Source organism: Chiloscyllium plagiosum, unplaced genomic scaffold (genome assembly GCF_037043375.1).
Source record: "Chiloscyllium plagiosum isolate Xiang-an unplaced genomic scaffold, Cpla_swu_hap1 HiC_scaffold_44, whole genome shotgun sequence".
In the NCBI taxonomy this organism is placed as follows: Eukaryota; Metazoa; Chordata; class Chondrichthyes; order Orectolobiformes; family Hemiscylliidae; genus Chiloscyllium; species Chiloscyllium plagiosum.
The window spans coordinates 4,452,360-4,466,822 of record NW_028270182.1 but is presented as its reverse complement, the minus strand read 5'-3'; the positions used below and the strand labels follow the sequence as shown (position 1 = coordinate 4,466,822).

Here is a 14,463-nt window from a genome sequence, read left to right as displayed (position 1 = left end):
GTGGGAAGGGAAGGTGTCACTGGGCAGCGGGGAGGGGAGGAGGTGAAGTGAAACGTGTGTACTGTTTGTGAATTTCTCAGCACTCTCTCTCAACCCCTTACGCCATCACTGACTGCACGGACTCAAGTCATAGAGGTGTACAGCACAGAAACAGACCCTTCGGTCCAACCCGTCCATGCCGACCAGATATCCTAACCCAATCTAGTCCCACCTGCCAGCACCCGGCCCATATCCCTCCAAACCCTTCCTTTTCATATACCCATCCAAATGCCTCTTAAATGCTGCAATTGTACCAGCCTCCACCACTTCCTCTGGCAGCTCATTCCATACACATACCACACTCTGTGTGAAAAAGTTGCCCCGTAGGTCTCTTTTATATCTTTCCCCTCTCACCCTAAACATACGCCCTCTAGTTCTGGACTCCCCCACCCCAGTAAACCTCTATAAGGTCACCCCTCAGCCTCCGACGCTCCAGGGAACACAGCCCCAGCCTGTTCAGCCTCTCCCTGTAGCTCAAATCCTCCAACCCTGGCAACATCCTTGTGAATCTTTTCTGAACCCTTTCAAGTTTCGCAACATCCTTCCGATAGGAAGGAGACCAGAATTGCACGCAATATTCCAACAGTGGCCTAACCAATGTCCTGTACAGCCGCAACATGACCTCCCAACTCCTGTACTCAATACTCTGACCAATAACGGAAAGCATACCAAACACCTTCTTCACTATCCTATCTACCTGCGACTCCACTTTCAAGGAGCTATGAACCTGCACTCCAAGGTCTCTTTGTTCAGCAACACTCCCTAGTACCTTACCATTAAGTGTATAAGTCCTGCTAAGATTTGCTTTCCCAAAATGCAGCACCTCGCATTTATCTGAATTAAACTCTATCTGCCACTTCTCAGCCCATTGGCCCATCTGGTCCAGATCCTGTTGTAATCTGAGGTAACCCTCTTCGCTGTCCACTACACCTCCAATTTTGGTGTCATCTGCAAACTTACTAACTGTACCTCTTATGCTCACATTCAAATCATTTATGTAAATGACCAAAAGTAGAGGGCCCAGCACCGATCCTTGTGGCACTCCACTGGTCACAGGCCTCCAGTCTGAAAAACAACTCTCCACCACCACCCTCTGTCTTCTACCTTTGAGCCAGTTCTGTATCCAAATGGCTAGTTCTCCCTGTATTCCATGAGATCTAACCTTGCTAACCAGTCTCCCATGGGGAACCTTGTCGAACGCCTTACTGAAGTCCGTATAGATCACGTCCACTGCTCTGCCCTCATCAATCTTCTTTGTTACTTCTTCAAAAAACTCAATCAAGTTTGTGAGACATGATTTCCCACGCACAAAGCCATGTTGACTATCCCGAATCAGTCCTTGCCTTTCCAAATACATGTCTTCCTGTCCCTCAGGATTCCCTCCAACAACTTGCCCATCACCGAGGTCAGGCTCACTGGTCTATAGTTCCCTGGCTTGTCTTTACCGCCCTTCTTAAACAGTGGCACCACGTTTGCCAACCTCCAGTCTTCCGGCACCTCACCTGTGACTATCGATGATACAAATATCTCAGCAAGAGGCCCAGCAATCACTTCTCTAGCTTCCCACAGAGTTCTCGGGTACACCTGATCAGGTCCTGGGGATTTATCCACCTTTGACTGTTTCAAGACATCCAGCACTTCCACCTCTGTAATCTGGACATTTTGCAAGATGTCACCATCTATTTCCCTACATCCTATATCTTCCATATCCTTTTCCACAGTAAATACTGATGCAAAATACTCATTTAGTATCTCCCCCATTTTCTGTGGCTCCACACAAAGGCCGCCTTGCTGATCTTAGAGGGGCCCTATTCTCTCCCTAGTTACCCTTTTGTCCTTAATATATTTGTAAAAACCCTTTGGATTCTCCTTAATTCTATTTGCCAAAGCTATCTCATGTCCCCGTTTTGCCCTCCTGATTTCCCTCTTAAGAATACTCCTACTGCCTTTATACTCTTCTAAGGATTCACTTGATCTATCCTGTCGAGACCTGACATATGCTTCCTTCTTTTTCTTAACCAAACCCTCAATTTCTTTAGTCATTCAGCATTCCCCAAAACCTACCAGCCTTCCCTTTCACCCTGACAGGAATATACTTTCTCTGGATTCTTGTTATCTCATTTCTGAAGGCTTCCCATTTTCCAGCCCGTCCCTGGGGCTGGCTGTAAGAACAGTCAGTAATGCAAGGAACAAAGTACATTTATTGGTGAAGCAGTTATGGATGGCACAAGCTCCTCAGAAAGCTCCCCCTGCCCCTGATCGGCACTGCCAAGCCCTCGGATGCATCATTGGACCCTGGTGCATTCAGCTTGCAGTCCTGTTTCTGAGCACAGGCTCTGTATTAAGGGTTGGACTGTCACCCTGTGCCTGGAGATTGGAGGGGCCTATAGCCCATATCCCTTTACAAATGGAGCTCCCTGATCCCAGGAATCGAACCAGGAGTCTGTGCATTCTGACACGCAATGATGAGCTCCCTTCCCTGAGCTACCCTGTCTCTGTCTCTCTCTCTCTGTCACACTCCCAGCGTGTAGTGCTCAGCAAGTTCCCATCCCACAAAGTCAAAAATTTAAGGAATGATTTGTCTTTGTGCTTTCTACTCCTTGCCCAGAGCCTTACGGGTCGAAGCCATACCTACAGGAAGAATACATCACGACAGGTATGTGTGGTCCAGCCCTGACCATTGATGCACCTCCGCGCGAGCCACTAATCTACCGCTATCGAGGTAACTTTGTCTCCTTTTCACACACACACAGCACTGTCCATGTCCAGGTACAGGCCTTGTCTTACATCAACTACCAACCCCCCAACACTATCAAAGTTTTAACTGCTCCCAAATGCTCACTTGTCTCCAAACCTCTCTCACAGCAAAATCTCATGGTGGGTACGCTCCAGACCGTCCAGTTAGCTGCAGGAGCTGCTAGCAGCAAAACACATGATTCAACACCCAGACAGGGAGGCAGATGCAGACAGACACACCCAGACACATGCAGACAGGCAGACACCTAATAACCCAAACCCTCCATTCCTTGCAAAATCCTCAATAAATGCAGCTCACATTAAATGGGATGTTGGGTTGGCTTTGTAGGTTGAACCTTGAATAATGAGCAACTTTTGCGGATGAGAGTAGGGCTGGAGCGTTCTTTATGTAACCAGACCAGGCAATGTCAGCCCACTTGTGTTTTTGAGCCAGTCTAGGGTTTTTAGACTGAGGGAGCCCCAGAATGAGAATCCTACTGGGAGCAGCAGCTCAACTGAGTGACTGAGAGGAGTGTTTTTGCTGTTACTGATGGGACCCTGAAAGGTAGACGGAAGGAACACATAGCTGAGCAAATTAGGTCACTGCACAGAATGCGAAAGGACTTTGAAACAAAAAGAGAAATTGCTGGAAAAAACTCAGCAGGTCTGGCAGCATCTGTGGAGATAAATCAGAGTTAACGTTTCACGTCCACAATTTTGAAAGAGGTGCTTTGAAAGTCCTGTTGTAGGTAAATTGGGAGTTGGGTTTTCCAGGGATGTGGAGGCTAGGCCTGCATTTATTGCCCATCTGGAATTTCCCCCACCGAGGAGTTGGTGAGGAACTTATTTCCTGCTTGATTGGCTGCATTTCTTGGTGTTCAGGGAGGGGCTTCCAGAATGTTGACCCAGTGACACTGAAAGAACAACAAGATGGTGAGTGACTCTGAGGGGAACTTGCAAGTGCTTGGCAAGAGGGGTGAACATGTTCTGTGTTTCTGTTCAGTTAACGTTCTTGCACTCTGCCCTGTTAACTCCTTGTTGCTCGTTCTCCACAGTCACATACCCGGTGTATGATAAGTTCTACAATACAGGATACTTCATCAGACCGAAGCGTGCAGGTACTGACCATCCTTCAAACACAGCCTTCCCTACAGGCGTACGGTATTACACACACCCTCCCCAACAGGTATACTGTATCACACACACACACCCCTACAGGCGTACGGTATCTCAAACACTCTCCCCAACAGGCATACTGTATCACACACACCTTCCCCTACAGGTGTACTGTATCACACACACCATCCCCTACAGGTGTACTGTATCACACACACCATCCCCTACAGGTATACTGTATCACACACACACACCCCTACAGGCGTACGGTATCTCAAACACTCTCCCCAACAGGCATACTGTATCACACACACCATCCCCTACAGGTGTACTGTATCACACACACCATCCCCTACAGGTACACTGTATCACACACACCATCCCCTACAGGTGTACTGTATCACACACACCATCCCCTACAGGTGTACTGTATCACACACACCATCCCCTACAGGTACACTGTATCACACACACCATCCCCTACAGGTGTACTGTATCACACACACCCTCCCCTACAGGTACACTGTATCACACACACCATCCCCTACAGGTGTACTGTATCACACACACCATCCCCTACAGGTACACTGCATCACACACAGCCACCCCTACAGGTGTACTGTATCACACACACCATCCCCTACAGGTACACTGCATCACACACACCCTCCCCTACAGGTGTACAGTATCTCTCACATCCTCCCTAACAGGCACACTATATCACACACACCCTCCCCTACAGGCGTAATGTATCACACATACCCTCGCCTACAGGTACACTGTATCTCACAACCCTCTCCTACAGGCGTACTGTATTATACACACCCTTGCCTACATGTGCACTCTTTCACACACACACCCTCCCCTATAGGCATTCTGTATCACACACACCCTCCCCTACAGGTACACTGCATCACACACACCATCCCCTACAGGTGTACAGTATCTCTCACACCCTCCCTAACAGGCACACTATATCACACACACCATCCCCTACAGGTACACTGCATCACACACACCCTCCCCTACAGGTGTACAGTATCTCTCACATCCTCCCTAACAGGCACACTATATCACACACACCCTCCCCTACAGGCGTAATGTATCACACATACCCTCGCCTACAGGTACACTGTATCTCACAACCCTCTCCTACAGGCGTACTGTATTACACACACCCTCGCCTACATGTGTACTCTTTCACACACACACCCTCCCCTACAGGCATACTGTATCACACACACCCTCCCCTACAGGCGTACTATATCACACACAGCCTCCACTACAGGCATACTGTATCACACAAACTCTCTCTACAGGCATTCTGTATCTCTCACACCCTCCACTACATGCATGTAATATCACACACACCCTCCCCTACAGGTGTACTGTATCACACAAATTTTCCCTACAGGCGCACTGTAACACATAAACTCTCCCTACAGGCGTACTGTATCACACCCCATCCCCTACCGGTGTACTGTATCACACACACCATCCCCTACAGGTACACTGCATCTCACACACACCCTCCCCTACAGGCATACTGTATTACACACACCCTCGCCTACATGTGTACTCTTTCACACACACACCCTCCCCTATAGGCATACTGTATCACACATACCCTCCCCTATAGGTGCAATGTATCACACACACCCTCCCCTATACGCTTACTGTATCATGCATACCCTTGACGGCAGGCACACTTTATCCCACACACACTGTCCCCTACAGGTACATTTTATCACACATACACCTTCCCCTACAGGTGTACTGTTCACACACCCCCTCCCCTACAGTCATACAGTATATCACACACACCCTCCCCTACAGGCGTATTGTATCACACACACCCTCCCCTACAATCATACACACATACACCTGTCACATACACACATCCTCACCTACAGGAAGACCATATCACACACACCCTCCCTTACAGACATATTGTATCACACACACCCTCCCTTACAGACCTACCGTATCATACACACACCTCTCGGTCAGGCTCGATGCCAAATTGGCAACTGAGCACAGATTGGGGACATGTATTGGAATCTTGCTGTTCTGTGGGTCTCGGCCCTTGCCCACCTCCTCGTCCAATTGATGTCCAGCTCTAACTCTCTCCCGAGTTGGTCTCCATCTCCTGGTCAGCTCACTATGGCCCTGACTGGCTTCACATTCAGATGATCTCTCTTTCTCCTTTCCACCTGATGTTCATTCTCCCCCCCATCACCTCAACACTCAGCTGTCCCTTGCTTTTCAACTTACCTCTTCCCATCTTTTTCTCAAGCTCTCTTTTATCCCTTTTTATGACCTCCCTCTCTCCCTCCACCTTTTCCCTTTCCCTCACTGATTTTGTTTCCATTGCTCTCCCAGTCTCTCTCCTTATTTTCTTCCATCAATTATTTCTCTCCTGTGCCTTTACCTCTTGCTTATAATCTCATTCTTCCCCTTCCTTCCCACCCCTCCTCTTCATCTCTGTCTCCCCTCATTCCTCTTTAGCTCCAATCTCTCTCCATTGCTCCTCGTAGAGTTCCCTCTCTGCCCTCTCCACCAGCCCCCCACCATCTTCCTTTCCCCTAGCTCTCTCTGTCTCTTTCCCCTTCCCCCCCCCCCTCTCTCTCCCACTTCCCCTGCACCCTCTGCCTTGGCCAACTCTCTCTGCCCTCTCCCCTCCTCCACCTCCCCTTGCTCTCTCCCTCTCTCTCTCCTCTTACCCCTTTGTACCTATCCACTTGTCCATCTCTCCCGTCACCTCCTCTCTCTCTCCCTCCCCCCGCCTCGTGGCCCCCCCCCCCCCCCCCCCACCTCCTCCGCCACCTTCGCTCTCCTCGTCCTACTTCCCTTGCCTACACCCCTGCCCCCCTCTGGCACCTCCCTATGCCCTCACCCCCCTCCCCTCCCCCTGCTGTGTGTCTGACTAACCTCTCCGATGTTGTTTCTTTCCTGGTAGCTGGGGGATTTTTCCAGCAGTGTTTGGCGAAGTTGGTTGGAGTGGGAGTCGGAGTGGCCCTCGTTGCTGCCCTCATTTATTATTTCTGGTACAGGCGGCTCAAGTAAGTGTGCAGTCACAGCCCGTGGCCTTTGCTCAACTCGGTGTCTACTGCCTGAGCCCTGTTCCCTCCTGTGCCCCCCTTGGCTGCCAACGCACCCCCCATCCTCCACTCCCAGCTGGGAGGGGGTGCGGGTCGGCTGTCCGAGCCACTGTACTCTCCAGCACTCAAAGAGTCAGGAAGCGGGGCTCATCCTCCTCCTGCCCCTCCCATTCACCTACAACCCAACCTCCGTATCGCTCCCTCCATCGCCCTCAGAGGCCGCCAACAGCCCAAGCTGCTGAGGGGCACAACTTGGACACCGCTTCCAAACCATTGGGCACAGCAGGATCCCAGGCCAGCAGGGACCATGGGATACTGCCTTGTTACCCTCAGAGGTCAGAGGTCCCCTTTGTCACTACACTCCCCCCCCCCCCCCCTTCCCTCAGCCAGACTCACAGGGCCATCACCTCACCCTCACACTCCACATCCCCCTCAGCCTCTTTGTGAGGCATGACCTGGGAGTAGGCCCTGGTTTTGACCCAGCTCTGCCTGTTCAGAGACGCTATGACACGCCTCAGGTGGGACCTAAACCCCGGGCCTCCTGGCTCAAATGTAGGGACACTACCCTCATCGCCTGGAGCCAGACAGTATCAGCAATGCGAGGATTCGAACTCACGGCCTGACCTTCTGGATGATGGTTACCAGTTACCTGCCCCTCCCTCCCCTCTAACCTGTTGCACGTTTGCATCTTCCAGCGGAGCAGGGACAGGGGCAGGAGCAGGTGAACCTTTACTGAGGTGAGGTACTGACTGCTCACACAACCCAAGGACAGCCTGGGGTCATTGCAGAGAAACAGTTTCCACTGGTGCTGGGGAGGGAATCCAGAACCAGGAGGGGACAGGGGCAGGAAATTCAAACCAGAGACTGCTCAATACCTCATCAGGAAGGGGAAGGGCTCATCTGGAATCCTCACCGCGCTCCCCCCAACCCACCAAACCGAGGCTGTTGGAACTTGTCAGCACTGAGACAGGTAGATCGCAATAAAACACAGGTTTATATATGTGGTATAACAGAATAACCTCAAGGGGCAGAACGGCCTCTTCTGCTGCTATGGAACAGGCTGGAGAAGGGGCTAATGGCCTTCTGCTCCTATGTGCCAGGCTAGAGGAGAGGGGGCTGAATGGCCTCCTGTTCCTGTGATACAGGCTAGAGGAGAGGGGGCTGAATGGCCTCCTGTTCCTGTGATACAGGCTAGAGGAGAGGGGGCTGAATGGCCTCCTCTTCCTGTGATACAGGCTAGAGGAGAGGGGGCGAATGGCCTCCTGTTCCTGTGATACAGGCTAGAGGAGAGAGGGCTGAATGGCCTCCTCTTCCTGTGATACAGGCTACACGAGAGGGGGCTGAATGGCCTCCTGTTCCTGTGATACAGGCTAGAGGAGAGGGGGCTGAATGGCCTCCTGTTCCTGTGATATAGGCAAGAGGAGAGGGGGCTGAATGGCCTCCTGTTCCTGTGATACAGGCTAGAGGAGAGGGGGCTGAATGGCCTCCTCTTCCTGTGATACAGGCAAGAGGAGAGGGGGCTGAATGGCCTCCTGTTCCTGTGATACAGGCTAGAGGAGAGGGGGCGAATGGCCTCCTGTTCCTGTGATATAGGCAAGAGGAGAGGGGGCTGAATGGCCTCCTGTTCCTGTGATACAGGCTAGAGGAAAGGGGGCGAATGGCCTCCTGTTCCTGTGATACAGGCTAGAGGAGAGAGGGCTGAATGGCCTCCTCTTCCTGTGATACAGGCTAGAGGAGAGAGGGCTGAATGGCCTCCTCTTCCTGTGATACAGGCTAGAGGAGAGGGGGCTGAATGGCCTCCTGTTCCTGTGATATAGGCAAGAGGAGAGGGGGCTGAATGGCCTCCTGTTCCTGTGATACAGGCTAGAGGAAAGGGGGCGAATGGCCTCCTGTTCCTGTGATACAGGCTAGAGGAGAGAGGGCTGAATGGCCTCCTCTTCCTGTGATATAGGCAAGAGGAGAGGGGGCTGAATGGCCTCCTGTTCCTGTGATACAGGCTAGAGGAAAGGGGGCGAATGGCCTCCTGTTCCTGTGATACAGGCTAGAGGAGAGAGGGCTGAATGGCCTCCTCTTCCTGTGATACAGGCTAGAGGAGAGAGGGCTGAATGGCCTCCTCTTCCTGTGATACAGGCTAGAGGAGAGGGGGCTGAATGGCCTCCTCTTCCTGTGATACAGGCTAGAGGAGAGGGGACTGAATGGCCTCCTGTTCCTGTGATACAGGCTAGAGGAGAGGGGGCTGAATGGCCTCCTGTTCCTGTGATACAGGCTAGAGGAGAGAGGGCTGAATGGCCTCCTCTTCCTGTGATACAGGCTAGAGGAGAGAGGGCTGAATGGCCTCCTCTTCCTGTGATACAGGCTAGAGGAGAGGGGGCTGAATGGCCTCCTGTTCCTGTGATATAGGCAAGAGGAGAGGGGGCGAATGGCCTCCTGTTCCTGTGATACAGGCTAGAGGAGAGAGGGCTGAATGGCCTCCTCTTCCTGTGATACAGGCTAGAGGAGAGAGGGCTGAATGGCCTCCTCTTCCTGTGATACAGGCTACACGAGAGGGGGCTGAATGGCCTCCTGTTCCTGTGATATAGGCTAGAGGAAAGGGGGCGAATGGCCTCCTGTTCCTGTGATACAGGCTAGAGGAGAGAGGGCTGAATGGCCTCCTCTTCCTGTGATATAGGCAAGAGGAGAGGGGGCTGAATGGCCTCCTGTTCCTGTGATACAGGCTAGAGGAAAGGGGGCGAATGGCCTCCTGTTCCTGTGATACAGGCTAGAGGAGAGAGGGCTGAATGGCCTCCTCTTCCTGTGATATAGGCAAGAGGAGAGGGGGCTGAATGGCCTCCTGTTCCTGTGATACAGGCTAGAGGAAAGGGGGCGAATGGCCTCCTGTTCCTGTGATACAGGCTAGAGGAGAGAGGGCTGAATGGCCTCCTCTTCCTGTGATACAGGCTAGAGGAGAGAGGGCTGAATGGCCTCCTCTTCCTGTGATACAGGCTAGAGGAGAGGGGGCTGAATGGCCTCCTGTTCCTGTGATATAGGCAAGAGGAGAGGGGGCTGAATGGCCTCCTGTTCCTGTGATACAGGCTAGAGGAGAGGGGGCTGAATGGCCTCCTCTTCCTGTGATACAGGCTAGAGGAGAGGGGGCGAATGGCCTCCTGTTCCTGTGATACAGGCTAGAGGAGAGGGGGCTGAATGGCCTGCCCTGTTCCTGTGATACAGGCTAGAGGAAAGGGGGCTGAATGGCCTGCCCTGTTCCTGTGATACAGGCTAGAGGAGAGGGTGCTGAATGGCCTGCCCTGTTCCTGTGATACAGGCTAGAGGAGAGGGGACTGAATGGCCTCCTCTTCCTGTGATACAGGCTAGAGGAGAGGGGACTGAATGGCCTCCTGTTCCTGTGATACAGGCTAGAGGAGAGAGGGCTGAATGGCCTCCTCTTCCTGTGATACAGGCTAGAGGAGAGGGGACTGAATGGCCTCCTGTTCCTGTGATACAGGCTAGAGGAGAGGGGGCGAATGGCCTCCTGTTCCTGTGATACAGGCTAGAGGAGAGGGGACTGAATGGCCTCCTGTTCCTGTGATACAGGCTAGAGGAGAGGGGACTGAATGGCCTCCTGTTCCTGTGATACAGGCTAGAGGAGAGGGGACTGAATGGCCTCCTCTTCCTGTGATACAGGCTAGAGGAGAGGGGACTGAATGGCCTCCTCTTCCTGTGAGCTGGAAATGTGTTGCTGGAAAAGCGCAGCAGGTCAGGCAGCATCCAGGGAACAGGAGAATCGACGTTTCGGGCATAAGCCCTTCTTCAGGAATTATGCCTGAAACGTCGATTCTCCTGTTCCCTCGATGCTGCCTGACCTGCTGCGCTTTTCCAGCAACACATTTTCAACTCTGATCTCCAGCATCTGCAGACCTCACTATCTCCTCTTCCTGTGATACAGGCTAGAGGAGAGGGGGCTGAATGGCCTCCTGTTCCTGTGATACAGGCTAGAGGAGAGGGGGCTGAATGGCCTGCCCTGTTCCTGCCCACTCACCTCCCGGGGTGATCCATCTCCCTCCTGGTGGATGGGGTCAGGGTTTGTCAGTGAGTGAGGTGATCTGGGGGTTAATGTCTCACCCAGTTGTTAGCTGGAGCCCTGCTCCTGCCTGGCCTGCCAGCAGCCCCTGAAGAGGCCTGGAGGGTGACTCTGTGTCTGTTCACTCCTCCTGCAGGAAGGCGAAACAGCAGCAGAGTGAGGAGGCAGCAGAGTATGAGGAACGGCAGGCGTTTGCTAAAAGGCGCAGTTCACGCAGACCAACCCGTGGTGATGATCTGGAGAGTGACTATCACTACCAAGCCAGCCCAGGTAAAACGTCACCCGCCCACCTCCCCTCGCCCCCAGGCCAGACCACTGCCTGCAGCCCCCACTGCACTGCATTCCACCACCGGACCCCCACTGCAACCCCCCCCCCCCCCCCCCCCCGGCCTCTTACACACCACTAGCTCAAGGCCAGGAAAGGCAATGCCCACAGCCCTTTCCAGAACCAGCTCCAGCCCTAGCAGACTGAGGAGGGGGGGGGGGGGGGGGGGTGGCTGAATGGCCTCCTGTTCCTAGCCCTCTGGGAGGGAGGATGTAGGCTGGTGGAGCTGGGGAAAAGAGGAAGGCCCAGGTTGACAAAAGCATTGCAGAGGTATCAGGGTTTAACTCTGCTGGAACATGTGTCTCTGTGAATGTGTCTGCCTGTGTGTCTGCCTGTGTGTGTGTCTGTGGGTCTGTCTGTGTCTGTCTGTGGGTCTGTGTGTGTGTCTGTGTGTGTGTCTGTGTGTCTGTCTGTGTGTCTGTCTGTCTGTCTGTCTGTCTGTCTGTGTGTCTGTCTCCCTTTATCACCCCACCCGGTCTAATCCCACTCTCCCCCCCCACCCTTTATCACCCCACCCAGTCTAATCCCACTCTCCCCCCCACCCTTTATCACCCCACCCAGTCTAATCCCACTCTCCCCCCCACCTTATCACCCCACCCAGTCTAATCCCACTCTCCCCCACCCTTTATCACCCCACCCAGTCTAATCCCACTCTCGCCCCCACCCTTTATCACCCCACCCAGTCTAATCCCACTTCCCCCCACCCTTTATCACCCCATCCAGTCTAATCCCACTCTCCCCCCCACCCTTTATCACCCCACCCAGTCTAATCCCACTCTCCCCCCTCACCCTTTATCACCCCATCCAGTCTAATCCCACTCTCCCCCCCACCCTTTATCACCCCACCCAGTCTAATCCCACTCTCCCCCACCCTTTATCACCCCACCCAGTCTAATCCCACTCTCCCCCTCACCCTTTATCACCCCACCCAGTCTAATCCCACTCTCGCCCCCACCCTTTATCACCCCACCCAGTCTAATCCCACTTCCCCCCACCCTTTATCACCCCATCCAGTCTAATCCCACTCTCCCCCCCACCCTTTATCACCCCACCCAGTCTAATCCCACTCTCCCCCTCACCCTTTATCACCCCACCCAGTCTAATCCCATTCTCCCCCCCCACCCTTTATCACCCCACCCAGTCTAACCCTGACTTCCTATCGTTGGTGGGAGTTGTTGGCTACAGGGCCTGGCCGTAATCTTGCCGAGTGGCCATAATCTTTCTGACCCGGAGTCCTGGGCACTGAACACGGAAACTATGCCGGGAGGTTACCGTCCCGTGCAGATTTCGACGTAAGGAGCTCCCTGAGAGCACGCCCTGAGAGACAAGTCTCAATAAGTGAGCTGAGCAACTGCAGAAGCCATTGCAATCCTTTGCCCAAACCGTGGGTAAGGCTGGTGTGGAGGAAGAACAGGGGAAGGGTGGCCATCACTAACCTCCATGTGTTTGTTCCCATCTTGTTTTCCAGGTTAAAGGTGAAAGGTCACTCATGCAGTCTCAGTCCGATGCCAGGCACCAAGATGCACCTGAAAAACAATAAATGTTAGATTTTAGAAAGTAATATTTACACGGCAGCGTAATAAAGAGCTGTCAGAACAAAGCTGAAAAGTGTCAGCTCTCTCCTTGGGTCACACAGCCTACGGTTTGGTGGGGAAGTAGGCCCTGATGCTGAGAATGTTGGCGGAGGGTTGGGACCTCGTTAGCAGTGAGGGAGGGGACGGTGAGTCTGAAAATAGGGCCCCTGGCTGGGACCTTGGCTGAGGAAAGTGAATGAACTATCGCCAAGTCTGCGAACAACACAACAAGGGAAGGCAGCAGCTGAGGATGACACAAGGGATATAGAATAAGACACTGGGCAAAAATTAGTAGATGAGAGTCACAGTGGGAAATTGAGAGGTGTACTCTCTGTCAGGAAGAATGGAGGGTCTGGATACTACTCAATAATCTCCAGGAAGTCGCACCACAAAGAAATTTGGGAGTCCTCTTGAATAAATCACAACAAGTTAGCATCCAAGTTCGAATAGGGAATGCTAATCTTTATTTCATAGGGTACGCAGTTTAAAAATTGAGAAATCTTCCTGAAACGAGACAAGGCACTAACCAGAGAATATGTGGAATAGTGTGACCAATTTCACTCCCTTTAGCTACAGACTGTCACTGGAGACAGTCCAGGGAAGATAGACGAGGTTGGCTTTGGATTTTGAGGGACGCTAAACAAAACCAAATTGCTGGAAAAACTCAGCAGGTCTGGAAGCCCCTGTGGAGAGAAAGCAGAGTTAACATTGCTGGTCCAGTGAGCCGCCTTCTGATTTTTCTGTTTTGGTTTCTGATTTCCAGCAGTTTCTTGTTTGGGTAGGTCAGACCTGCACCCATTGGAGTCTGGAAGGAATGAGAGGAGACTTTCTTGGAACTTGCATGATTCTTGACAAGGTAGATATTGAGAGGTTGTTCCACCCTTGTGGGAAAGTCTAGCACCAGAGGATGTAATCTCAGAGTAAGAGGCTGCCTGGTTTAGGGCACTCATAATGTGGAGGTCCCGGGGTTGGACTGGGTTGGACAAGATTAAAGTCACACACAACACCAGGTTGTAGTCCAACAGGTGAAGTCAACTGATGAAGCTCTGCAAGCTTCCGATGTGACTTCTGACCTGGTTCGGACAGAGCTGAGGAGGAATTTCTCGTCTGAGAGGAGCGAATCTGTGGAATTCTTTGCTGTAGATGGCTGTTGAGACTGGGGTTCAGTATATTCAAGGCTGAGAGAGAGAGAGAGAGAGAGAGACGAGTTTTTAATCAGCAAGGGATGCGAAGGTTGTGAGAAAAGTGTTTTGAAAATGATCAGATCAGCCACTGAATTGACAGAGGAAATAAGACAGTCTAGTTCTGCTCTAGTTCTGATAGATCCAGTATTTTGTAGAAGATTCATAAAACCACCTAGCTCTTATATTCAAAGCCCCTGTTAATAAAGCCCAGGAAATGGTATGCTTTATTAAGTGCTCTCCTGCCACCAGTAATGATTTCTATACAAATACACCCTGGTCTCTCGATATTGACTCTCCATATTTTTCCCTCTAAAGTAACTGATCTCACACT

The 14,463-nt window shown here is 52.2% G+C and overlaps 1 protein-coding gene across 1 annotated transcript in view; it reads left to right on the top strand.

Annotated features, from left to right (window-relative positions):
- The window catches only part of LOC148136863 (uncharacterized), a 70,573-nt gene extending 57,599 nt beyond the window's left edge, over window positions 1-12,974 (top strand). The window contains exons 10-14 of the mRNA XM_087982837.1: window positions 2,648-2,695; window positions 3,831-3,893; window positions 6,851-6,953; window positions 11,186-11,319; window positions 12,843-12,974. Of these exons, the coding sequence (XP_087838963.1) occupies window positions 2,648-2,695; window positions 3,831-3,893; window positions 6,851-6,953; window positions 11,186-11,319; window positions 12,843-12,847 (353 nt within the window). The 3' untranslated portion in view covers window positions 12,848-12,974. The remainder of the gene's footprint in view (window positions 1-2,647; window positions 2,696-3,830; window positions 3,894-6,850; window positions 6,954-11,185; window positions 11,320-12,842) is intronic.
- Window positions 12,975-14,463: the final 1,489 nt, after the last annotated feature.